Here is a 25,235-nt window from a genome sequence, read left to right on the forward strand (position 1 = left end):
CGCAGCTAAAAAGATTGCACCTCAGTCAACAATCTATCGCATCATCAAGAACTTCAAGGAGAGAGCTTCCATTGTTGTCAAAAAGGCTCCACGGCGCCCAAGAAAGACCAGCAAGCGCCAGGACCGTATCTTAAAACTGTTTCAGCTGCGGGATCGGACTACCAGCAGTGCCAAGCTTGCTCAGGAATGGCAGCAGGCTGGTGTGAGTGCTTCTGCACGCACTGTGAGGCGGAGACTCTTTGAGCAAGGGCTGGTTTCAAGGAGGGCAGCAAAGAAGCCACTTCTCTCCAGAAAAAACATCAGGGACCGACTGATATTCTGCAAAAGGTACAGGGAGTGGACTGCTGAGGACTGGGGCAAAGTCATTTTCTCTGATGAATCCCCTTTTCGATTGTTTGGGACATCTGGAAAACAGCTTATTCAGAGAAGAAGAGGTGAGCGCTACCACCAGTCTTGTCTCATGCCAACTGCAAAGCATCCTGAAACCATTCATGTGTGGGGTTGCTTCTCAGCCAAGGGAATCGGCTCACTCACAGTCTTGCCTAAAAACACAGCCATGAATAAAGAATGGTACCAGAATGTCCTCCAAGAGCAACTTCTCCCAACCGTCCAAGAGCAGTTTGGCGCCCAACAATGCCTTTTCCAGCATGAAGGAGCACCTTGCCATAAAGCAAAGGTGATAACTAAATGACTCATGGAACAAAACATAGAGATTTTGGGTCCATGGCCTGGAAACTCCCCAGATCTTAATCCCATTGAGAACTTGTGGTCAATCATCAAGAGACGGGTGGACAAACAAAAACCAACAAATTCTGGCAAAATGCAAGCATTGATTATGCAAGAATGGACTGCTATCAGTCAGGATTTGGTCCAAAAGTTGATTGAGAGCATGCCAGGGAGAATTACAGAGGTCTTGAAGAAGGGGCAACACTGCAAATATTGACTTGCTGCATTAACTCATTCTAACTGTCAATATAACCTATTGGTACTCATAATATGATTGCAATTATATTTCTGTATGTGATATAAACATCAGACAAACACTAATAAAAACCAGAGGCCAGCAGATCATGTGAAAATATAATTTTGGTGTCATTCTCAAAACTTTTGGCCATGACTGTACACATGTTTATTTCCTTTATGAATATTGGAACAACTAAAAAACACAGAGAAAAAAAGGCTAATTAGACAATTTCACACAAAACCCCAAAAATGGGCCGGACAAAATTGTTTGCACCCTCAACTTAATATTTGGCTGCACATCCTTTGGAATAAATAACTGCAATCAATCGGTTCCTATAACCATCAACAAGCTTCTTACACCTCTCAACTGGAATTTTGGACCACTCTTCTTTTGCAAACTGCTCCAGGTCTCTCTTATTTCAAGGGTGTCTTCCCCTAACAGCAATATTAAAATCTCAACACAGGTGTTCAATGGGATTTAGATCTGGACTCATTGCTGGCAACTTCAGAACTCTCCATTACTTTGTTTCCATCTATCTCCATCTATTTCAGGGTATGTTTGGGGTCATTGTTCTGCTGGAAGACCTAGGACACAAACCCAGCTTTCTTACACTGGGCACTACATTGCAACCCAAAATCCTTTGGTAATCTACAAATTTCATGATGCCTTGTACAGTGTGAAGGCATCCAGTGCCAGAGGCAGCAAAGCATCACCAAAACATCTCTGAACCTCCACCATATTTGACTGTATGTACTTTGTTCTTTTCTTTGTAGGCCTCATTCCGTTTTCAGTAAAGAGCAGAATGATGTGCTTTGTCAAAAAACTCTACCTTGGTCTCTTCTGTCCACAAGACGCTTTTACAAAAGGATTTTGGCTTACTCATGTACATTTTTGCAAACTGCAATCTAGCTTTTTCACGTCTCTGTGTCAGCAGTGGGGTTCCTCCTGGGCCTCCTGCTGTAGCGTTTTATTTAGTTAAAATGACGACGGATAGGTCGCGCTGACACTGATTCACCATGAGACTGCAGGACAGCTTGAATTTTTTTGGAACTTGATTGGGACTGCTTATCCACTATCCAGACTATCCAGCGTTGCAACCTTTCATGAATTTTTCTCTGCCGTCCACATTCAGGGAGATTAGCTACAGTGCCATGTGTTGTAAACTTCTTGATTATGTTGCACACAGTGGCCAATGGAACATCAAGATCTCTGGAGATGGACTTGTAACCTTGAGATTGTTGATATTGTTCAACAAATTTGGTCCTTAAGTTCTCATACAGTTTTCTTCTTCTCTTTCTGTTCTCCATGCTTAGTGTGGCACACATAGACACACAATGCAAAGATTGAGTCAACTTCTCCCCTTTTTATCTAGTTTCAGGTGTGATTTTCATATTGCCCACACCTGTTACTTGCCACAGGTGAGTTTGAATGAGCATCACATGATTGAAACAATGTTGTTTACCCACAATTTTAAAAAGGTACCAACAATTTTGGCCGGCCCATTTTGGGGGTTTTGTGTGAAACCCAATTTGGCATTTTTCCTGTGTTGTTCCAATACACACAAAGGAAATAAATGAATATAACAAAACATGTCTAAATTGCATAAATTTTCTGGGAGAAACTTCATTTTCTGGAACAATTTCAAGGGAGCCAACATTTTCAGCCATGACTGTACGTTTTTAGTGCGTTTTTAACACTGTGGTTTTCGTCTCTTTTCGGTGTGTCAAGATTAAATAAAGTTGCTTAGTTTTTGATACTTCCTGGTATTTGTATTAATAAAATTTTGTCAAAGCCAGTCATGTGCGGATTACAAGCAAGCGGAAACTCCCAAAAAAACATGTGTGTTCTTTACCTTCGGACATTCCACATTTAATTCTATCCTATGAGGAAACTCTGCACATAATACTCAGCGTACCCGCAATAGAAATTGACATATTGCAGATTAGAAACATGCGCCACAGGTCAAATTTTGATGCAAAAAAATAATAAAAAAAAGCACAGTGAGCGTGAGATTTCTATAAATCCTATCCACTTTGCTGGAAATGTAAGACACGGCATTTCTTACATCATCAAAAAATCATTGTGGGACATTAGCCAAAATATGTAATTGTTTTAACACTATTTTTTATAGAAATTACCTTGCAGTACAATTGACATCAGGAACTAGGACTTGAGGACTAGGAGTAACAGGTGGATTTGCATGCCAACATTGAGTTGTCCCAGGCTCATGCAGGCAATGTAGCTTACACCCATTTTAAGTTTGATAATGAAGACACTGACTAGGATGACTACATGTCCTATACTGAGGAGGAGAGTGAATTCACATGGTCTTTAGTCACACTGGTGGCTTCTATGTTGCAAAGGTGTAACTTTCGTATCAAGCGAAGTGATAACTAATGGATATGTCCATGCCGTTAGACCCTCGCTATAAAAGCAAAATATGAGAATTTTTAGTGCTTTTGAAAGGAAGGAAAACCTTAAGTATTACCAGGATAAGCTGTATACTGAGCCTGCGGTAGCTTTCACCCAGCAGATACCTGCTGTCTGTATGTCTGACCTGCAGGTCCCTCTCCACTTCCTGCAGAGTCAATGCTCCACCAATTCTGTCACATACAGTTAGTTCCGCTCACTTATAAGGTAGTTTCAGGAAGTCGCAGGTCAAGGTGGGCACACGGACCCAAAGCGTTGGCACAGTCGGCTGGAGGGCTCAGGGTAGACCATAGACCCAGAACAGAGGGAAATGGCTATTCCAAAGTAACACACAGGGAGGTAGAAGAACCACCAGCACTTTACAAATATAAATGCACAATATGAACAACGACAGTTTGTATGCTTAATGCAACCAAAGTATTAATCCAGGTGGCTAGTAGAGGGTTAACTGTCAGGACTGAGAGGCTGCAGGAATAACAGGAAAGTTGAAAAATAACTGCATAATATGAACAGTCAACTGAACTCTGAAGTCTGAACACTAAGACTAGGATGTGTCTCTAAGGGTATGTGCAGATGATCAGTAAACGCTGCAGATTGGACACAGCACACTTGCAGCGGCCAGATGTTACAGCATAGTGGATGGGATTTGTACAAATCCCATGCCCACTATGCGTTCCCGTGCTCCTGTGACTCACCCGCGGAGACGGACATGCGGCGCGTCTTGACAGACCACAGCATGTCAATTTCTCTTGTGGAGATGCTGGTCTTCGCAAGAGAAATTCTACCAGCGCAATGTATAGGATGCAGTGAAGACGCATGTGTTCAATAAACACATGCGGCTTCAACTGTTTGCAGCGCTTTGAACGTAGCATCAAGTATGCTCCGTTCAAAGCGCTACCATTCCTGACGGTGTGCACATACCCTAATTGGCCTAGGAAAATTATGTCACAGAGACGCATCAGGCAACTTTTAAAACTCGGAAGCGGAGCACAGCAAAGGGCAGCGGTCGTATGGAAAGGTAGCCAAGCTTGGCCAGGACAGAGCTATCTCCAATGATTAGATCTACCAGTGGGGACATGGGGAACTGGTTCTTGATCAACAAGCCAATGATGCACCTACCAATGCCTGCCTGTTCATCATGATCCAAATTGTACTGAATAAACAGCCAGTGCTAAAGACATCTCCTGCCTGTCCATTATGTTTCAAACTGTACTACTGCTGTTGATAATATCCTTAAACGGCCAGAAATCTTTTGACTGTCTGTTATGTTCCATACTGCGCTGCCCCAGAGATGGAACCCTGCCCTGCACAGGATACATCTAACAAAAAACTCCCAGAAAGGGATAATTTTTGGACGGTTAAAAGGAATCATTGCTTTTTCACAACTCCCAATGTCCTCTCAAAAGTAATGCCTACCCAGCACAGAATGAAAAATAAGCAAAACATTAACAGATGCCCCAAAAAATTGTATTTCTCACAGCTAAAATTAAGCATTGTTTTTCATTTGGCATACATAGCAATGCAGAACATAGTACGAATTCAACAGAATCAAACACATATTTGTACCAATCAGTGAATAAGAAAAATGTAGATGCAATTACTCACCTGCGCTGTCAACTGAAAGAATCTCCACTTTATACCAATCATCTCCACACACATATGTCTCTGTAGTGTCAATATTGTTCAACTCTTCACCCTGAAACAAATATTGTAAAAGTCACAGACAGATGGAGAAGTCACATCTATGATCAGCTCTAAGTCGGCCATCTCCACCGTTCTCATTACACAAGTATAAAACATATAATACTGGTGGATAAAACAAGACTGAGAACAAGACCTTCACAGCTGTCTACACATCATAGGGGAGATCTCATGACACCTTCTCTCCATCTACCTGATGATGCTGAGGAACATCGGGTTCTTCTTGTTTACAGTCCTGTGGAAGAAGAGGACGGGGACATCTCTCTGGTGTTGTTCTCTTACTGGATAGAACTGGTGGAAACACATACAGGGACTGAATTCATTCTTTACATACAGATAATTATAGGCCGCGTGTATTCAGTCCTGTCTATTACCTGGTGATGTGAGGGGCTGGGGAACCTCCATCATGACGTCCTTGTACAGACCTTTGTTTCCTTCTAAATACTCCCACTCTTCCATGGAGAAATAGATGGCAACATCCTGACACCTTATAGGAACCTGACATATACAATGATATCGTCATACCCCGATCCCTTCATAGTGTTACAGTATAATGTCCCAGCATTCCCAGCAGTGTCACCTCTCCAGTCAGCAGCTCAATCATCTTGTAGGTGAGTTCTAGGATCTTCTGGTCATTGAAGTCCTCATGTATCAGGGGGTGAGGTGAAGACCCCCTGATTGGGCTCAGAGGTCTTCCCCACCTCTCAGACACAGGGTCCTGACAGCACTCACTAGAGGTCTTCTTCACTACTGTGTAATCCTGGTTATGGAGAGACACATTAATAAATCTCCCTACAGATATTTCCAGAGTCCTCACCTCTCCAGTTCTGTCCATCTGTTATTCCTAAGAATGATGTAATGTGACGTCATCAGAATCTCTCACCTCTCCAGTAAGCTGAAAGAGGATCTCTAGGGTCAGGTGTAATAGCCTCTCTGCCATCTTGTCAGTTTTCCTTTCGATCGTTGATAGGTCAATCAAAAAAATTCTCTTATACAGAAGATCTACACTGAGAGAATACGATATTGTAGATATCTGAATGAAAAGAAGAAGATAAGCTGATATGTAACTTCATAAATAATCTCTTGCAATAATACAATTACTGGAGACTTTATATTAAATTACTTGCAGCAAAAATGATGCAACAATGTAGTTATGCCCTGTTCACATAAAAAAAAAAGAGTAAGAAATATTCTACTCTGGGCCAGTTTGCAGACTAAACTTGGCCATTCAAATGAATGGATTTGAAAAAAGAATGGGCAGCATTTAGGTGGCATCTGTGTGCTACTCATTTTTTACAGACTGCTTGCTGGGAATTGCTTCAGAAACCTCCTAACAACCTCTGTGATTTTATGGTTTCATCCCCTTGGTAATATATAAGGCAGCACTACATACAGGGCCTTGAAAAGTAATTTGTACCCGGTGAAATTTTTCACATTTTTTTATTTTACACCCGCAAACTTAAATGGATTTTATGTGATATACAAAGTAGCAAGTATTTGTGATGTGTAAAGGAAATGACCCATGTTTTTTAAATTGTTTTAAAAATATAAATCTAAAAATTGTGACCTGCATTTGGATTCAGCTCCCTGTTATCTGATTATCCGAAATAAAATCCTGAGTGACCAATTGCCTCCAGAAGTCACATAATTAGTACATTGAGTCCATCTATGTGTAATTTCTCCTAAATATACACTACCGTTCAAAAGTTTGGGGTCATTTAGAAATTTCATTATTTTTGAAAGAAAAGCACTTTTTTTTTTTCAATGAAGCTAACATTAAATGAATCAGAAATACACTCTATACATTGTTAATGTGGTGAATGACTATTCTAGCTGCAAACGTCTTGTTTTTATTGCAATATCTACATAGGTGTATAGAGGCCCATTTCCAACAACCACCACTCCAGTGTTTTAATGGTACATTGTGTTTGCTAACTGTGTAAGAAGGCTAATGGATGTTTAGAAAACCCTATAAATCCCTTGCACAAGTATGTTAGCCCAGCTGAAAACGGTTTGGCTGATTTGAGAAGCTATAAAATTGACCTTCCTTTGAGCTAGTTGAGAATCTGGAGAACTACATTTGTTTGTTCTATGAAACTCTCAAAATGGCCAGAAAAAGAGAACTTATGTGAAACTTGACAGTCTATTCTTGTTCTTAGAAATGAAGGCTTTTCCATGCGAGAGATTGCCAAGAAACTAAAGATTTCCTACAATGGTGTGTACTACTCCCTTCAGAGGAGAGCACAAACAGGCTCTAACCAGAGGAGAAAGAGAAGTGGGAGGCCCCGCTGCACAACTGAGCAACAAGACAAGTACATTAGAGTCTCTAGTTTGAGAAATCGACACCTCACAGCTCCTCAACTGGCAGTTTCATTAAATAGTACATGCAAAACGCCAGTGTCAACGTCTACAGTGAAGAGGCGACACCGGGATGCTGGCCTTCAGGGCAAAGTGGCAAAGAAAAAGCCATATCTGAGACTGGCTAATAAAAGGAAAAGATTTATATGGGCAAAAGAACACAGACATTGGACAGAGGAAGATTAGAAAAAAGTTTTATGGACAGACGAATCACAGTTTGAGGTGTTTGGATCACACAGAAGAACATTTGTGAGATGCAGAACAACTGAAAAGATGCTGGAAGAGTGCCTGATGCCATCTGTCAAGCATGGTGGAGGTAATGTGATGGTCTGGGGTTGCTTTGGTGCTGGTAAAGTGGGCGATTTGTACAAGGTAAATGGGATTTTGAATAAGGAAGGCTATCACTCCATTTTGCAACGCCATGCCATACCCTGTGGACAGAGCTTGATTGGAGCCAATTTCATCCTACAACAGGACAATGACCCAAAGCACACCTCCAAATTATGCATGAACTATTTAGGGAAGAAGCAGGCAGCTGGTATTCTATCTGTAATGGAGTGGCCAGCGCAGTCACCAGATCTCAACCCCATTCAGCTGTTGTGGGAGCAGCTTGACCGTATGGTACGCAAAAAGTGCCCATCAAGCCAATCCAACTTGTGGGAGGGGCTTCAGGAAGCATGGGGTGAAATTTCTCAAGATTACCTCAGGAAATTAACATCTAGAACGCCAAAGGTCTACAATGCTGTAATTGCTACAAAGGGAGCATTCTTTGACAAAAGCAAAGTTTGAAGTAGAAAATTATTCTTTCAAATAAAAATCATTATTTCTAACCTTGTCAATGTCTGGACTATATTTTCTATTCATTTTGCAACTCATTTGATAAATAAAAGTATGAGTTTTCATGGAAAACAGAAAATGGTGACCCCAAACTTTTGAACGGTAGTGTAACTACAGCTGTTCTGTGAAAGCCTCAGAGATTTGCTTGAGAACTTTAGAGATAAAACAGTATCATGAAAACCATGTAACACACAAGACAGGTCAGGGATAAAGTTGAAGAGTAAAGCAGGGTTAGGGTATATATTAAAAATAGCCCAAGCTCAGAACACCTCACGCAGCACTGTTCAATCCATCATCTAAAAATGTAAGGAGTATGGCACAACTGCAAACCTACCAAGACCTGGCCGTCCACCTAAACTGACATCCCAAGCAAGGAGAGGACTAATTAGTGAAGCAGCCAAGAAACCCATGGTCATGCTGGAGAAGCTGCAGATAACCACAGCTCAGGAGGTTGAATTTGTCCACAGGGCAACTATTAGGGCTCGCTCACATGAGTGTATAACACGGCCGAGTGCTATCCGATGTTTTATTGGATAGCACTCGGCCCAATGTTATACTATGGGGCAATGCAGATCTGCAATTTTTTTTCTCATGCCAATTCAAGCTTGCTACGATAAGCGAATCACACGCATCCATACAAGTCTATGAAACATCAAACTGCGCTCGAGTGGGTGATAAATGCAGAATTGGTGACTTGTTTCTATTATACTTTTTTTCTGATTGTTCCTCACCTGGTTTTGGTTCCCACTCCTGAGAAAAAATACTGACCAAATACTGATAGTGGGGCCGTGGCCTAATGGTGCAACCCCGGAGAATCCTGCAGCACTCGGCCGTTCCCTGCAGTCCCATAATGAATGGAGCGGAGGCCGAGCACAAACCTCCCATCCATCCAGGACTGCAGAGCCCGATCTCAGGATCTCTGGGGGTCCACAGGTCAGACCCCAGCAATCAGCACCTGGGGGAGCGGAGGCCGAGCACAAACCTCCCATCCATCCAGGACTGCAGAGCCCGATCTCAGGATCTCTGGGGGTCCACAGGTCAGACCCCAGCAATCAGCACCCGGGGGAGGGGAGGACGAGCACAAACCTCCCATCCATCCAGGACTGCAGAGCCCGATCTCAGGATCTCTGTGGGTCCACAGGTCAGACCCCAGCGACCAGCACCTGGGGGAGGGGAGGCCGAGCACAAACCTCCCATCCATCCAGTACTGCAGAGCCCGATCTGAGGATCTCTGGGGGTCCACAGGTCAGACCCCAGCAATCAGCACCTGGGGGAGGGGAGGACGAGCACAAACCTCCCATCCATCCAGGACTGCAGAGCCCGATCTCAGGATCTCTGGGGGTCCACAGGTCAGACCCCAGCCACCAGCACCTGGGGGAGGGGAGGCCGAGCACAAACCTCCCATCCATCCAAGACTGCAGAGCCCGATCTCAGGATCTCTGGGGGTCCACAGGTCAGACCCCAGCGACCAGCACCTGGGGGAGGGGAGGACGGGTTTATTCAAGGAGAAAACAGGGAAACATGATGGAAAACTAAACATCACAAAGACGATAAAGGACATTTATTATATACTGAGGAAAATGGCCGAGTGTGAATAACGGCTAATCCTGACAGAGAATAACGGGGTCTCCACATACCTCCACCTGCAGAGCCGCCACCACATATATGGCTGTTCTGTGCACAGGACCTGTGATGAGGTCACAGGAGGGGAGGAGTCAGGGGTCACATGATCAGGGGCCTCAGTGGATGCAGGACTCTGCTGTGCTGGTTGTCATGGTGCTGGATGAGGGGAAGGTTATGTGTGGGGTCAGGAGGGGTTTACAGTGTGGATGTAGCAGAGCCGTGTGTGTACGAGGTGTACGGAGCAGAGCCGCGTGTGTATGAGGTGTACGGAGCAGAGCCGTGTGTGTACGAGGCGTACGGAGCAGAGCCGCGTGTGTACGAGGTGTACGGAGCGGAGCCGCGTGTGTACGAGGTGTACGGAGCAGAGCCGGGTGTACGAGGTGTACGGAGCGGAGCCGCGCGTGTACGAGGTGTACGAAGCGGAGCCGCGCGTGTACGAGGTGTACGGAGCGGAGCCGCGTGTGTACGAGGTGTACGGAGCGGAGCCGCGTGTACGAGGTGTACGGAGCGGAGGCGCGTGTGTACGAGGTGTACGGAGCGGAGCCGCGTGTGTACGAGGTGTTCGGAGCGGAGCCACGTGTGTACGAGGTGTACGGAGCGGAGCCGTGCGTGTACGAGGCGTACGGAGCGGAGCCATGTGTACGAGGTGTACGGAGCAGAGCCGCGTGTGTACGAGGTGTACGGAGCGGAGCCGCGTGTGTACGAGGTGTACGGAGCGGAGCCGCGTGTGTACGAGGTGTACGGAGCGGAGCCGCGTGGGTACGAGGTGTACGGAGCGGAGCCGCGTGTGTACGAGGTGTACGGAGCGGAGCCGCGTGTGTACGAGGTGTACGGAGCGGAGCCGCGTGTGTACGAGGTGTACGGAGCGGAGCCGCGTGTGTACGAGGTGTACGGAGCAGAGCCGCGTGTGTACGAGGTGTACGGAGCAGAGCCGCGTGTGTACGAGGTGTACGGAGCAGAGCCGCGTGTGTACGAGGTGTACGGAGCAGAGCCGCGTGTGTACGAGGCGTACGGAGCAGAGCCGCGTGTGTACGAGGTGTACGGAGCGGAGCCGCGTGTGTACGAGGTGTACGGAGCGGAGCCGCGCGTGTACGAGGTGTACGAAGCGGAGCCGCGCGTGTACGAGGTGTACGGAGCGGAGCCGCGTGTGTACGAGGTGTACGGAGCGGAGCCGCGTGTACGAGGTGTACGGAGCGGAGGCGCGTGTGTACGAGGTGTACGGAGCGGAGGCGCGTGTGTACGAGGTGTACGGAGCGGAGCCGCGTGTGTACGAGGTGTTCGGAGCGGAGCCACGTGTGTACGAGGTGTACGGAGCGGAGCCGTGCGTGTACGAGGCGTACGGAGCGGAGCCATGTGTACGAGGTGTACGGAGCAGAGCCGCGTGTGTACGAGGTGTACGGAGCGGAGCCGCGTGTGTACGAGGTGTACGGAGCGGAGCCGCGTGTGTACGAGGTGTACGGAGCGGAGCCGCGTGGGTACGAGGTGTACGGAGCGGAGCCGCGTGTGTACGAGGTGTACGGAGCGGAGCCGCGTGTGTACGAGGTGTACGGAGCGGAGCCGCGTGTGTACGAGGTGTACGGAGCGGAGCCGCGTGTGTACGAGGTGTACGGAGCGGAGCCGTGTGTGTACGAGGTGTGCGGAGCCGCGTGTGTGCGATTGATGCAGTAATTGATGCAAAAGGAGCCCCGACCAAGTATTGAGTGCATTTACTGAACATACATTTCCGTAGGCCAACATTTCGGATTTTAAAAACATTTTTCAAGCTGTTGTTATAAAGTATTCTAATGTACTGAGATAATGACTTCTGTGTTTTCATTGGCTGTAAGCCATAATCATCAACATTAACAGAAATAAACACTTGAAATAGATCACTCTGTTTGTAATGACTCTATATAATATAGGAGTTTCACTTTTTGTATTGAAGAACTGAAATAAAATAACTTTTTGATGATATTCTAAATTTAGTGAGAAGCACCTGTATATACAGTATTAAAATCTAACATGCTTAGGGTCTCAAGCAAATACTTTTGGATTTAGTAAGTGACTGAGTTAGGACACGTTCAGTATTTTACATCAATATTTGAAAGCCCAAATTAGGAGTGGAACAGAGGAAAAGTAGCATAGAAACAGGTGGACCGCTTCTGCATCTTTCTTCTGGTTTTGGCTTACAAATACTGATGTAAAACACTGACCAAACACTGAACATGTAAACATGGCCTTATTCTGAGATATCTGTTCTGTTTGTCAGAACTATAGGACTCAAATGGCAAAATGGCTATTTGGGGATAACAAATACAGTACTCAAAAGGTCATAGCTATAGGTTTTAAATGTTCCAAAATTGTGTAATATGCAAATAACTAAAATGCATATTGCACAAGTCAGTGGAGTTCTTCTAATATGGTAGCAGTTACCAGGACAGAAGCATGCCATCATATGAGGCAACAAAAAATAGTAACTAATGTACTGTAAGTCTATGGGGGGAAATGGTATTTAAGCCGACTTAAAAATTGTTGGGGCAGATCTTTCATTCTTTGGGAATCTCCACCATGGACCACATCAAGCTTCAAGCCTCATAGGTCACATATAAGAACCAACAAATCAATCAAGTAATTTTTTTACGCCATTTACCAATCACCATAAATAATCTAATCGCTGTGTTGTGCAGGTTGTTACAATAAAAGGGACACATATATGTCTGTTATTTGCTGATTTGTGATGTTTATTATTTTTTTTTTAAAAAAAGCACATTAAAATGACTATTGTTTTTCAATATTTTTGGTAATTTTATAGGAAGAAAAAAAAAATCAAGACTTTTTCTTTACCTCAAGTATGCAGGGACATAGATATACTGTACATTGCATATAGTAGTGCATCTCCATGTGCAGTATAATCTGCCTGTGGATTCAGAGTCTGCAATACACCAAATTCTCCCATACTGATTAGTGCAGGTTGTGGCTTATTGTTTTAGATGCAATGATACAGGTTGGGGGTTCAATTTCTGGTGAGGCCAAGTCACAAGAAAAGAAGAAAAAATGGCATTTTTGTAATTGTTTTTCATTATTTTTAGTAATCTAGGTAGAACAAAATCTGACTATTATTTCCCCTCTAGAATACAGGTACGTAGAAATGCACTGTTATGTACAGATGTATCTCTGTCCTGCTCATGCAAAGATTCCTGTCATAACAAGGACAGTACCCAAGTGTGATCCTATAAATGGTTAAAGGGAACCGGTCATGTCCTACTATGTAAACTGCCCCCATAGCGTTGTTAGTGGCGCAATGTTTTTCATTAAAATTGGTGGTAATATAATGAGTCTATAAAATTTTTTATACTTATATCCTACCAGCTCGTTTCAGTCATAGGGGTGTGATTTTCGTATTCAGTCATGGGTGGCGCCGCATCAGTCAGGGCTGGCGCCACCCACACATTTGAATCTTGCGACTAGCTAGCGCTGATGTAAGTGGGGCACTTGCGCAGTTTTACATGGCCAGTCGGGGCTCCCTGCGCATGCGCAGGGAGCCAGTGTAGTTCCCTGCGCATGCGCTATGACGAGCGGCTCCCCATGCGTACGCAGTGAAGTTCCCAGCTTCATTGCGCATGCGCTGTGACGAGCGTCTCCCCGTGCGTGCACACTGAGGCTGTGTAGTTCCCAGCTGCACTGCACATGCGCTGTGACGAGCGGCTCCCCGTACGTGCGCAGTGAGGCTGTGTAGTCCCCTGCTTCACTGCGCATGCGCTATGACGAGCTTCTCCCCATGCGTGCGCAGTGAAGTTCCCAGCTTCATTGCGCATGCGCTGTGACGAGCGTCTCCCCGTGCATGCGCAGTGAGGCTGTGTAGTTCCCAGCTGCACTGCACATGCGCTGTGACGAGTGGCTCCCCGCACGTGCGCAGTGAGGCTGTGTATTTCCCAGCTTCACTGCGCATGCACTGTGATGAGCGACTCCCCGCACGTGCGCAATGAAGTTCCCAGCTTCACTGTGTGCGGCCGAAGCCGCTCGTCACAGCGCATGCTCAGTGAAGCTGGGAACTACACAGCCTCACTGAAAAAAGTGCAGGGAGCCGCAGCTGGCCATGTAAAACTGCGTAAGGGCCCCACTTACAGTACAGACCAAAAGTTTGGACACACCTTCTCATTTAAAGATTTTTCTGTATTTTCTTGACTATGAAAATTGTACATTCACACTGAAGGCATCAAAACTATGAATTAACACATGTGGAATTATATACTTAACAAAAAAGTGTGAAACAACTGAAAATATGTCTTATATTCTAGGTTCTTCAAAGTAGCCACCTTTTGCTTTGATGACTGCTTTGCACACTCTTGGCATTCTCTTGATGAGCTTCAAGAGGTAGTCACCGGAAATGGTCTTCCAACAATCTTGAAGGAGTTCCCAGAGATGCTTAGCACTTGTTAGTCCTTTTGCCTTCACTCTGCGGTCCAGCTCACCCCAAACCATCTCGATTGGGTTCAGGTCTGGTGACTGTGGAGGCCAGGTCATCTGGTGTAGCCCCCCATCACTCTCCTTCCTGGTCAAATAGCCCTTACACAGCCTGGAGGTGTGTTTGGGGTCATTGTCCTGTTGAAAAATAAATGATGGTCCAACTAAACGCAAACCGGATGGAATAGCATGCCGCTGCAAGATGCTGTGGTAGCCATGCTGGTTCAGTATGCCTTCAGTTTTGAATAAATCCCTAACAGTGCAGTGTCACCAGAAAAGCACCCCCACACCATCACACCTCCTCCTCCATGCTTCACGGTGGGAACTAGGCATGTAGAGTCCATCCGTTCACCTTTTCTGCATCGCACAAAGACACGGTGGTTGGAACCAAAGATCTCAAATTTGGACTTATCAGACCAAAGCACAGATTTCCACTGCTCTAATGTCCATTCCTTGTGTTCTTTAGCCCAAACAAGTCTCTTCTGCTTGTTGCCTGTCCTTAGCAGTGGTTTCCTAGCAGCTATTTTACCATGAAGTACTGCTGCACAAAGTCTCCTCTTAACAGTTGTTGAAGAGATGTGTCTGCTGCTAGAACTCTGTGTGGCATTGACCTGGTCTCTAATCTGATCTGCTGTTAACCTGCTATTTCTGAGGCTGGTGACTCAGATAAACTTATCCTCAGAAGCAGAGGTGACTCTTGGTCTTCCTTTCCTGGGGCGGTCCTCATGTGAGCCAGTTTCTTTGTAGCTCTTGATGGTTTTTGCAACTGCACTTGGGGACACTTTCAAAGTTTTCCCAATTTTTCGCACTGACTGACCTTCATTTCTTAAAGTAATGATGGCCACTCGTTTTTCTTTACTTAGCTGCTTTTTTCTTGCCATAATACAAATTCTAACGGTCTATTCAGTAGGACTATCAGCTGTGTATCCACCTGACTTCTGCACAACACAACTGATGGTCCCAACCCCATTAATAAGGCAAGAAATCCCACTTATTAAACCTGACAGGGCACACCTGTGAAATGAAAACCATTTCCGGTGACTACCTCTTGAAGCTCATCAAGAGAATGCCAAGAGTGTGCAAAGCAGTCATCAAAGCAAAAGGTGGCTACTTTGAAGAACGTAGAATATAAGACATATTTTCAGTTGTTTCACACTTTTTTGTTAAGTATATAATTCCACATGTGTTAATTCATAGTTTTGATGCCTTCAGTGTGAATGTACAATTTTCATAGTCATGAAAATACAGAAAAATCTTTAAATGAGAAGGTGTGTCCAAACTTTTGGTCTGTACTGTACATCAGCACTATCCAGGAGCAAAATTCAAATGCATGGGTGGCGCCAGCCTTGACTGATGCAGCGCCACCCCTGACTGAATACGAGGATCACATCCCTATGACTGAAACGAGCAGGTAGGATATAAGTATATAAAATGTTATAGACTCATTATTAGTGTTGAGCGAGTATGTTCTGTTCCGAGTATGCTCGGGCCGAGCTCCGAGTATTTACAGCTGCTCGGTGATATGTTTGAATCGCTCCCGTGTGCATGATTTGCAACTGTTTGACAGCTTTATTACATGTGAGGAATGTGTAAGAAATAGACATTCCTCCCATGTAATAAAGCTGTCAAACAGTCGCAAATCATGCACACGGGAACGGGAGCGATTCAACCATATCACCGAGCAGCTGTAAATACTCGGAGCTCGGCCTGAGCATACTCGGCGAAAGGGTTAATAGAACATACTCGCTCAACACTACTCATTATATTACCACCAATTTTAATGAAAAAAGCTGGTTAGTGATGCACATTACATCACTAACAACGCTATGGGGGCAGTTTACATAGTAGATAGAACATGACGGGTTCCCTTTAATTCTTGGCTCATTTCTGTGAGCTTTGTCTTGTGCTATCTGCTCTTGCTTTGCTTATTGAATTCCTGTTGTCTGACCACGGCCTGTTTCCTGACCATTCTTTGTCTTCTGATTGTGTGCCTTGATTGTCCTCCTGGTTCTGACCCGGCTATCTTGCCTCTGGTTCACTTTTCCAGACAGCAGCTCCCCCATGGAAACAATCCACTGGACCCTGCTGTAACACCAGATCCCTGTACAGGGGTTAATTGTCAAAGGCTGGGATTCCTTTGGAATCTGACAGATGGAGTGGCTAGTAGAGGTAGTCTTTTTTGAGACTACGGCCTCTGACAGACATAAAAGTACTATTATTATTTATTATTATAGTGCCATTTATTCTGTGGTGCTTTAAATGTGAAAAGGGGTGTGCAGTTAAAAAACAAGTACAATAATCTAGAACATTACAAGTCACCAACTGGTACAGGAGTAGAGAGGTCCCTGCCCGTTAGGGCTCATAGTCTACAAGGGATGGGTGAGAAAAACACAAAACAAACAACGATAGAGAAGCCTCTGAGTTTTAGAAGGTATATCAAAGTTTATTTATAAATAGTGACAAGCACAAAAAAGGGGGTAAAGTGCAAGTAAAAACGGCAAAACCTAGAACATACAGCTCCACATGGCAACCAATGCCATGTGGAGCTGTATGTCTTAGGTTTTGGTGGAACGAGGGTTGGTCATGCGGTATGGTGGAACGAGGGTTACTGCAGGTTGCCAGCTTGTCTGAAGAGGTAGGTCTTCAGGTTCCTTTTGAAGGTTTCCACAGTAGGCAAGAATCTGATATGTTGGGGTAGAGAGTAGGGGGATGCACAGGAAAAATCTTGTATGAGATTGTGGGTAGAGGGGAGTACAAGGGAGTAGAGAAGGAGATCTTGTGAGGATCGGAGGTTGCATGTAGGTAAGTACCAAAAAACTAGGTCACAGATGTATGGAGGAGACAGGTTGTGGATGGCTTTGTATGTTATGGATATGGTTTTGAACTGGAGTCTCTAGGCATTGGGGAGCCAGTGAAAGGATTAACAGAGAGGAGAGGCAGAAGAAAAGTGGGGGAATAGGTGGATTGGTCAGGCAGCAGAGCTTAGGATAGCTTGGAGGTGTGCGCGAGTGTTAGATGGAAGGCTACAGCACATGAGGTTGCAGTAGTCAAAGCGGGAGATGATGAGGGCATGCACTAGTGTTTTTTCAGATTCTTGATTAAGGAATGTACAGATCTGGGAAATATTTTTGTGTGGAGTCAGCAGGAAGTAGAAAGGGCTTGGATATGTAGTTTGAAGGAAAGACCAGAGTCAAGGGTTATTACGAGGCAGCGAGCTTACTGGACTAGTGAGAGAGAGCAGCCATTGATTTTAATGGATAGGTCTGTTGAGGGGGTTCAGTGAGTTGTGGGAAAGATGATGAATTCTGTTTTATCCATGTTAAGTTTTAGAAATTTAGCAGAGAAGAAGGATGAAATAGCGGACAGACATTTTGGGATTCTGGTTAGTAAGGAGATGATAGCAGGTCCAGAGAGGTAGATCTGTGTTTCATCAGCATAGAGATGATACTAAAAGCCATGGGACTCTATGAACTGTCTCAGGCCGAAGATGTAGATGGTGTGGTACATTGGCTCACTCAGCTGCATATAGAGGTAGACACAGGAACTCTGTCTTTTTAAATCTTCCACTGGTGTATTAATAATACTGCATAGACCAGTGCAGGGTTAACAAAATAAACACAGCCTTTCTGGCCTAACAAGAAAACATAATGTATCGCACAGTCTGTGTCCCTGCGGGGATCCGCCCGCTCAGGAACCAACATATAAAGGTTCAGCTTTCCTTTACACAAACATCCAGCTCTGAGCTCTCAACTGCAGACAAACCACTCCCCCACTGATTCAGAAAGCTGATCATTTACCTTCTAAACTCCACCCACTCTCGAGGTGTTCACAAAAAAAATGCAGTCCTTAACATGGCTGATTAACCCCTCTCAGCACTTAAGTGTGCTGGAGCTTTTTTTTTTTTTTACAGAGGTTCGTATCACTGAAGCTAACAACCTCAGTGATACATATCTCTCCAGTACTTTGCTAGTGACTTGTTAACAATGGAGAAGAGCAAGGGTCCTAGAACTGAACCTAGGGACACAAATTAGGAGGTGGTGTGTGAGTGGGAGACACTGAATGTCCGGACTGTTAGGTATGAAGAGATCCAAGATAGGGCCAAGTCTGTGATGTCAAGAGATGAGATAATCTGTAGTAAGAGGGAATGTTCCACTGTTTCAAAGGCAGAGGACAGGTCCATGAGGAGGAGGACAGAGTAGTATCGCTTGGATTTAGTGATTAGTATGTCATTGCTGACTTTAGTCAGGGCAGTTTCAGTGGAATAATGCAGTCGGAAGCCAGATTGTAAGCGGTCGAAGAGGGAGCAGGAAGAACAGTCAAAGAGGGAGCAGGAGAGGTGGGAGGACAGTTCAAGATAGACTTGTTGTTCCAGTAGCTTTGACGCATAGGGAAGAAGTGATATGGGGCAATAGTTAGACAAAGAGGATGGGTCAAGGGAGGGCTTTTTTGAGGGTGGGTGTGATCGAGGCATGTTTGAAGCATGAGGGGGAAGACACCAGTTGTTAGTGACAGGTTAATGAGATGGGTTAGAGTTGGATGAGGACTGTGGTGAGGTTTGAGATGAGGTTGGATGGGATCAGGTCAAGTGCACAGGTGGTGAGATGTGATCTGGAGAGAGGAAAATTGATCTTTCGCAATGATGGAGAAGCTGGTTTTGGAGGAGGAGGGCTGAGTAGTTATGAGGAGGGGCTGTGGGGACTGTAGGCCAAAGCTTTCTCTGATGTTATCAAACTACTGGTTGAAGAATGAGGCAAAGTCTTCAGCTGAGATAAGAGGAGAGGGAGGGGGTGCTGGGGGACGGAGGAGGTAATTGAAAGTGTTGAATAGCTGTTTAGGGTTGTGTGATTGGGACGAGATGAGAGATGAGTAGTTTGTAGTAGCTAGTAGCTTTGTTTAGCTGCAGTGTGTGTGGAATTAAGTGGTGAAGGACTATTTAAATGTGATGAAGTGCTCGTTGGAATGGTATCTTTTCCATCTTCGCTCAGCAACCCTGGAAGCCCGCCTCAATTCTTTAGTCAGGCTGGTGTGCCAAGGTTGCCTGTTGATTGTGCAAGCTTTGGTATGTGTGAGGGGGGCCACTGATTCAAGAGCTGTTGTGGTGTTATATAAAGTAGTGGTAGTATCTGCATTGTGTAAGGAACCTATGTTTCCAAGAGGGAGAAGGGACTCAGAAAGTGAGTGTAAATTAAGGTGTTTGAGACTTCTACAAGGGTGTGCAAGTTTGTGGAGTGGGGATTGTACTTCTGGAGAGGAGAGGGAAGAGAATTTATTTATTTTACTCACTTATATAGCACCACTAATTCCACAGCGCTTCACAGACAATATCAGCACTGTCCGCATTGGGGTACAATCTAAATACCCTATCAGTATGTCTTTGGAGTGTTTACCGAAAACGGAAGACCTACTAAGAAAAGAACACAGTACCTACAGTCAAATATAGTGGAGGTTGAAAGATGTTTTGGGGTTGCTTTGCTGCCTCTGGCACTGGGTGCCTTGACTGTGTGCATCATGAAATCTGAATTTTACCAATGGATTTTTAGTCACAATGTAGTGCCCAGTGTGAGAAAGCTGGGTTTGCAGCTTAAAATTGCTGTTGGGAGAAGGCACTTTCAAATAAGAGAGGCCTAGAGCAGTTCGCAAAAGAAGAGCGGTCAAATATCCAGATGAGAGTTGTAAGAAGCTTGTTGATGGTTATAGGAATCAATTGATTGCAGTTATTTATTCCAAAGGGTGTGCAACCAAATATTAAGTTGAGAGTGCCAACAATTTTGTCCGGCCCATTTTTGGGGTTTTGTGGGAAATTATGTCCAATTTGCCTTTTTCTCAGGTTTTTTTTGTGTTGTTCCAATACAGACAAAGGAAATAAACGTGTATAACAAAACATTTGTAGTTGCTATATCTTTCTGGGAGAAATACTTAATTTTCTGAAACAATGACAAGGGTGTCAACACTTTTGGTCATGACTAAATAAATTAAATTCTGTTGTCTGTTTGTTATGCATAACCAAACGACTGGGCTAATCTGCACCAAGTTAGGAACAAAAAAAAAATGAGTGCACAGCCTGAATAACCACTACAGGGTGCTGCATCGTGTATCAAGGAACATATGACATGAGGGAGAAATTAGCAATACACTAATGCTGCGCACACCTAAGTAAAAACAAGTTTTACTGGTGTATATGTATAAAAATATATAAAATATCAATGGAACAACCTGAACTGCACATAGTCAGATGCAAACATGGGCCAAGGTGGCATATCAAAAGGTAGACATAACTGCATAATAATGCACCATCTTTTATGGATATTGTTACAGCTTCATCAGGAAAAGTGCTAGGCAATAAAGGTTCTGTGGGCTTTATATAAGCAAAGCAAATTAAAAGATAATTACCGGATGCTGTGTGATCCCCTTGGGGAGGAAGCAGGCGTACATAGTGCAGCCGTGTTGTGTAATCAGCAAAGCATCCACATGGTGGTCTTCACCCAGATGTCCATGAAAAGTAATCACCATTGTAGGAGTGTCCATCTTCAGAGACGTATCAGTGAGGCCAGATGGTCTACTAGCAACACTGAAGCATCTGACCGCATCAAAGATGCACTTCAGTGAGTGCAAAGCACTGATGGATGGCATGGTTCACATACCTGAGGAGCTTGAGGATAATTAATTGTGCCAAAATATCTAGGAAGTACATAGTAAGGAGAAACCAACATGGTATTATGACAAGAACATGAATTCTGGCACCACCATATATACAAAAAAAAAATATATATATATATATAAATATATATATATATATATATATATATATATATATATATATATATATATATATACAATGCTCAAAAAAAATAAAGGGAACACTCAAATAACACATCCTAGACCTGAATGAATGAAATATTCTCATTGAATACTTTGTTCTGTACAAAGTTGAATGTGCTGACAACAAAATCACACAAAAATCATCAACGGAAATCAAATGTATTAACCAATGGAGGCCTGGATTTGGAGTCACCCCCAAAATTAAAGTGGAAAAACACACTACAGGCTGATCCAACTTTGATGTAATGTCCTTAAAACAAGTCAAAATGAGGCTCAGTATTGTGTGTGGCCTCCACGTGCCTGTGTGACCTCCCTACAACGCCTAGGCATGCTCCTGATGAGGTTGCGGATGGTCTCCTGTGGGATATCCTCCCAGACCTGGACAAAAGCATCCGCCAACTCCTGGACAGTCTATGGTGCAACGTGATGTTGGTGGATGGAGCGAGACATGATTTCCCAGATGTGCTCAATCGGATTCAAGTCTGGGTGGGCCAGTCCATAGCTTCAATGCCTTCATCTTGCAGGAACTGCTGACACACTCCAGCCACATGAGGTCTGGCATTGTCCTGCATTAGGAGGAACCCAGGGCCAACCGCACCAGCATATGGTCTCACAAGGGGTCTGAGGATCTCATCTCGGTACCTAATGGCAGTCAGGCTACCTCTGGCGAGCACATGTGCGGCCCTCCAAAGAAATGCCACCCCACACCATTACTGACCCACTGCCAAACCGGTCATGCTGAAGGATGTTGCAGGCAGCAGATCGCTCTCCATAGCGTCTCCAGACTCTGTCACGTCTGTCACATGTACTCAGTGTGAACCTGCTTTCATCTGTGAGGAGCACAAGGTGCCAGTGGCGACTTTGCCAATCCTGGTGTTCTGTGGCAAATGCCAAGCGTCCTGCATGGTGTTGGGCTTTGAGCACAATCCCCATCTGTGGACGTCGGGCCCTCATACCACCCTCATGGAGTCGGTTTCTAACCATTTGTGCAGACACATGCACGTTTGTGGCCTGCTGGAAGTCATTTTGCAGGGCTCTGGCAGTGCTCCTCCTGTTCCTCCTTGCACAAAGGAGGTAGCGGTCCTGCTGCTGGGTTGTTGCCCTCCTACGGCCCCCTCCACGTCTCCTGGTGTACTGGTCTGTTTCCTGGTAGCGCCTCCAGCCTCTGGACACTACACTGACAGATACAGCAAACCTTCTTGCCACAGCTCGCATTGATGTGACATCCTGGATGAGCTGCACTACCTAAGCAACTTCTGTGGGTTGTAGAGTCCATCTCATGCTACCACGAGTGTGAAAGCACAACCAACATTCAAAAGTGACCAAAACATCAGCCAGAAAGCACTGGTACTGAGATGTGGTCTGTGGTCCCCACCTGCAGAACCACTCCTTTATTGAGGGCGTCTTGATAATTGCCAATAATTTCCATCTATTGTCTATTCCATTTGCACAACAGCATGTGAAATTGATTGTCAATCAGTGTTGCTTCCTAAGTGGACAGTTTGATTTCACAGAAGTTTGATTCACTTGGAGTTATATTCTGTTGTTTAAGTGTTCCCTTTATTTTTTTGAACAGTATATATATATATATATATATATATATATATATATATATATATAAATATATATAAATATATATAAATATATATATATAAAATAAAGAAATATAATATTAAAGGATGTTTAACCTATATCTTAACAATCTTCTTTATTTTGTATTATAATGTATACGAACAATACGCTTCCGCAGGCCGGCTGGCCTAATAAAAAGTATATTTTGTAGCAATACCTAAAGACGCCGAGGCGGATCAATATATAAGCAAGGTTAGCCTATCGTACAACAGAAACACAGGTAATAAAACCAATGTTTTCCCGTCCACAAAAACCCAACTACTAAACCAAAAAACTCCAAACCCAATTGTGAGTTCTCACATGTGGGTACCATATAGTAAGAATGAAAATGGACCCACATCCTGTACCTCAACACCCGATATATATCTAAGGAAACCAGATATGTTTAAACCGACAACAATACTACAGATTATATAGCATAAATATCATCCATAAGAGTCCGACTTGATCCAAATCCATCCTAAAGAAAATCTGTCTATAATTTTCAAAAACCATCCAGGAGGAAGTCCTTGTGCATGAGATCCACTACTAGCTATTGAGAGCCGTGCAGATTGAGAATGTCCCCCACATTGTTGGTGGGTGAAGGGGGCTGAATACCCAAAAGGAGCCAGATGCTATATCGCGATGGGGAAGTGATCCACCGATCGATGGAGTAGCCCTTCCAACAGATATTCTTGTAGATAGGGACTCAAAAAGAGGAATAAAAGCATGTCTAACAAAGAAGAAAAAAAAGAAACATATCATCATTTGTAAGCATAGTAAAGATTTAGTATACACACATTTAGCCTACAAAGCCCGTGTATAGTAATTCTTCATTGAGTCCCCAAGAGGAAGTTAATTTTAGATTAAAAATCCATTTGGACTCCTATTGCAATACCCTTTTTCGATGATCTCCACTTCTGATATTTGCACAGAACTTTTGCAAGCCAATTATTCTGATGTCATTAGGCTTACGTTGATGGTAGATAAGGAAGTGTGTAGCAAATGAAGTGAGGGTTTTTCCTTTTCTTTCATGTGTACTCGCCAAATTGATAGCAGAAATAGATTTCTGAATGCTGCATCTGAGTTCCTGTGAGGTCTGAACAAAGGAAACTTTGTTACATGAACAGGTGATGGCATAGGCAACATATTTCATTTTACAATTGATTTAATGATGCAACGGGAATCATTGGGTATTTTGGGGATTAATGTAAACATCCCTGGTAGGGGCTATAAAGGCGGCCAGAGGACAGATCCTGGACCTGTTCTCTGCTTTTGACACAGTGGATCATTCCCTATTAATACAGATTCTCTCATCTCTTGGCATCACAGACTTGGCCCTAGCTTGGATCTCGTCATACTTAACAGACCGGACTTCAGCATCTCCCACTCACAGATCACCTCCTCACCTTGGCCCCTATCGTCCTAGGGCCCCTGCTTTTCTCCATTTACACCTTTGTCCTGGGAAAGCTCAGAGTCTCACGGCTGCCAGTACCACCTCTATACTGATGACACACAGATTTACCTTTCTGGACCCGATATCTCCTCCCTACTAACCAAAATCCCACAATGTCTGTCAGCTATTTCATCCTTCCTCTCTGCTAGATTTCTAAAACTTAACATGGACAAAACAGAATACATCATCTTTCCCCCATCTCACTCAACCCCCCCCAAACAATTAAAGTAACTGGCTTCTCACTCTCCCCAATCCCGCAAGCTCAATGCCTCGGGGTAACCCTGGACTCTAATCTCTCCTTCAAAACATTCAAGCTCTTTCCTCTTCCTGCCAACTCCAACACAAAAATATTTCCCGGATCCACATGTTTCTTACTCAAAAATCTGCAAAAATACTAGTGTACACCCTCATCATCTCCCGCCTCAACTGCTGCAACCTCCTGCTCTGTGGCTTCCCTTCTAACACTCTCGCACTCCTCCAATCTATCCTAAACTCTGCTGCACGACTAATTCACCAGTCCCCCTGCTATTCCCCAGCCTCTCCCCTCTGTCAATCCCTTCACTGGCTTCCAATTACCCATAGACTCAAGTTCAAAGCCCTAACCATGGCATACAAAGCCATCCACAACCTGTCTCCTCCATACATCTGTGACGTAGTCTCCCGGTACATACCTACACGCAACCTCCGATCCTCACAAGATCTCCTTCTCTACTCCCCTCTTATCTCCTCTTCCCATAATTGCATACAAGATTTCTCCTGTGCATTCTCTCTACTCTGGAACTTTCTACCCCAACATACAGTACAGGCCAAAAGTTTGGACACACCTTCTCATTTAAAGATTTTTCTGTATTTTCATGACTTAGAAAATTGTACATTCACACTGAATGCATCAAAACTATGAATTAACACATGTGGAATTATATACTTAACAAAAAAGTGTGAAACAACGGAAAATATGTCTTATATTCTAGGTTCTTCAAAGTAGCCACCTTT

The 25,235-nt window shown here is 44.3% G+C and overlaps 1 protein-coding gene across 1 annotated transcript in view; it reads right to left on the reverse strand.

The window, feature by feature from the left end:
- LOC141270599 (uncharacterized) overlaps positions 1-9,999 on the reverse strand; it is a 52,907-nt gene extending 42,908 nt beyond the window's left edge. Inside the window, exons 1-6 of the mRNA XM_073680679.1 lie at positions 9,928-9,999; positions 5,979-6,128; positions 5,676-5,855; positions 5,470-5,593; positions 5,289-5,386; positions 5,000-5,090 (exon numbers count right to left, since the gene is read on the reverse strand). Coding sequence (XP_073536780.1) covers positions 5,000-5,090; positions 5,289-5,386; positions 5,470-5,593; positions 5,676-5,855; positions 5,979-6,035 — 550 coding nt within the window. The 5' untranslated portion in view covers positions 6,036-6,128; positions 9,928-9,999. The remainder of the gene's footprint in view (positions 1-4,999; positions 5,091-5,288; positions 5,387-5,469; positions 5,594-5,675; positions 5,856-5,978; positions 6,129-9,927) is intronic.
- Between the last annotated feature and the right edge of the window lie 15,236 nt (positions 10,000-25,235).

This window comes from Phyllobates terribilis, unplaced genomic scaffold (genome assembly GCF_046119375.1).
Source record: "Phyllobates terribilis strain yellow unplaced genomic scaffold, ASM4611937v1 Scaffold_5__5_contigs__length_657084704, whole genome shotgun sequence".
NCBI classification, from domain to species: domain Eukaryota; kingdom Metazoa; phylum Chordata; class Amphibia; order Anura; family Dendrobatidae; genus Phyllobates; species Phyllobates terribilis.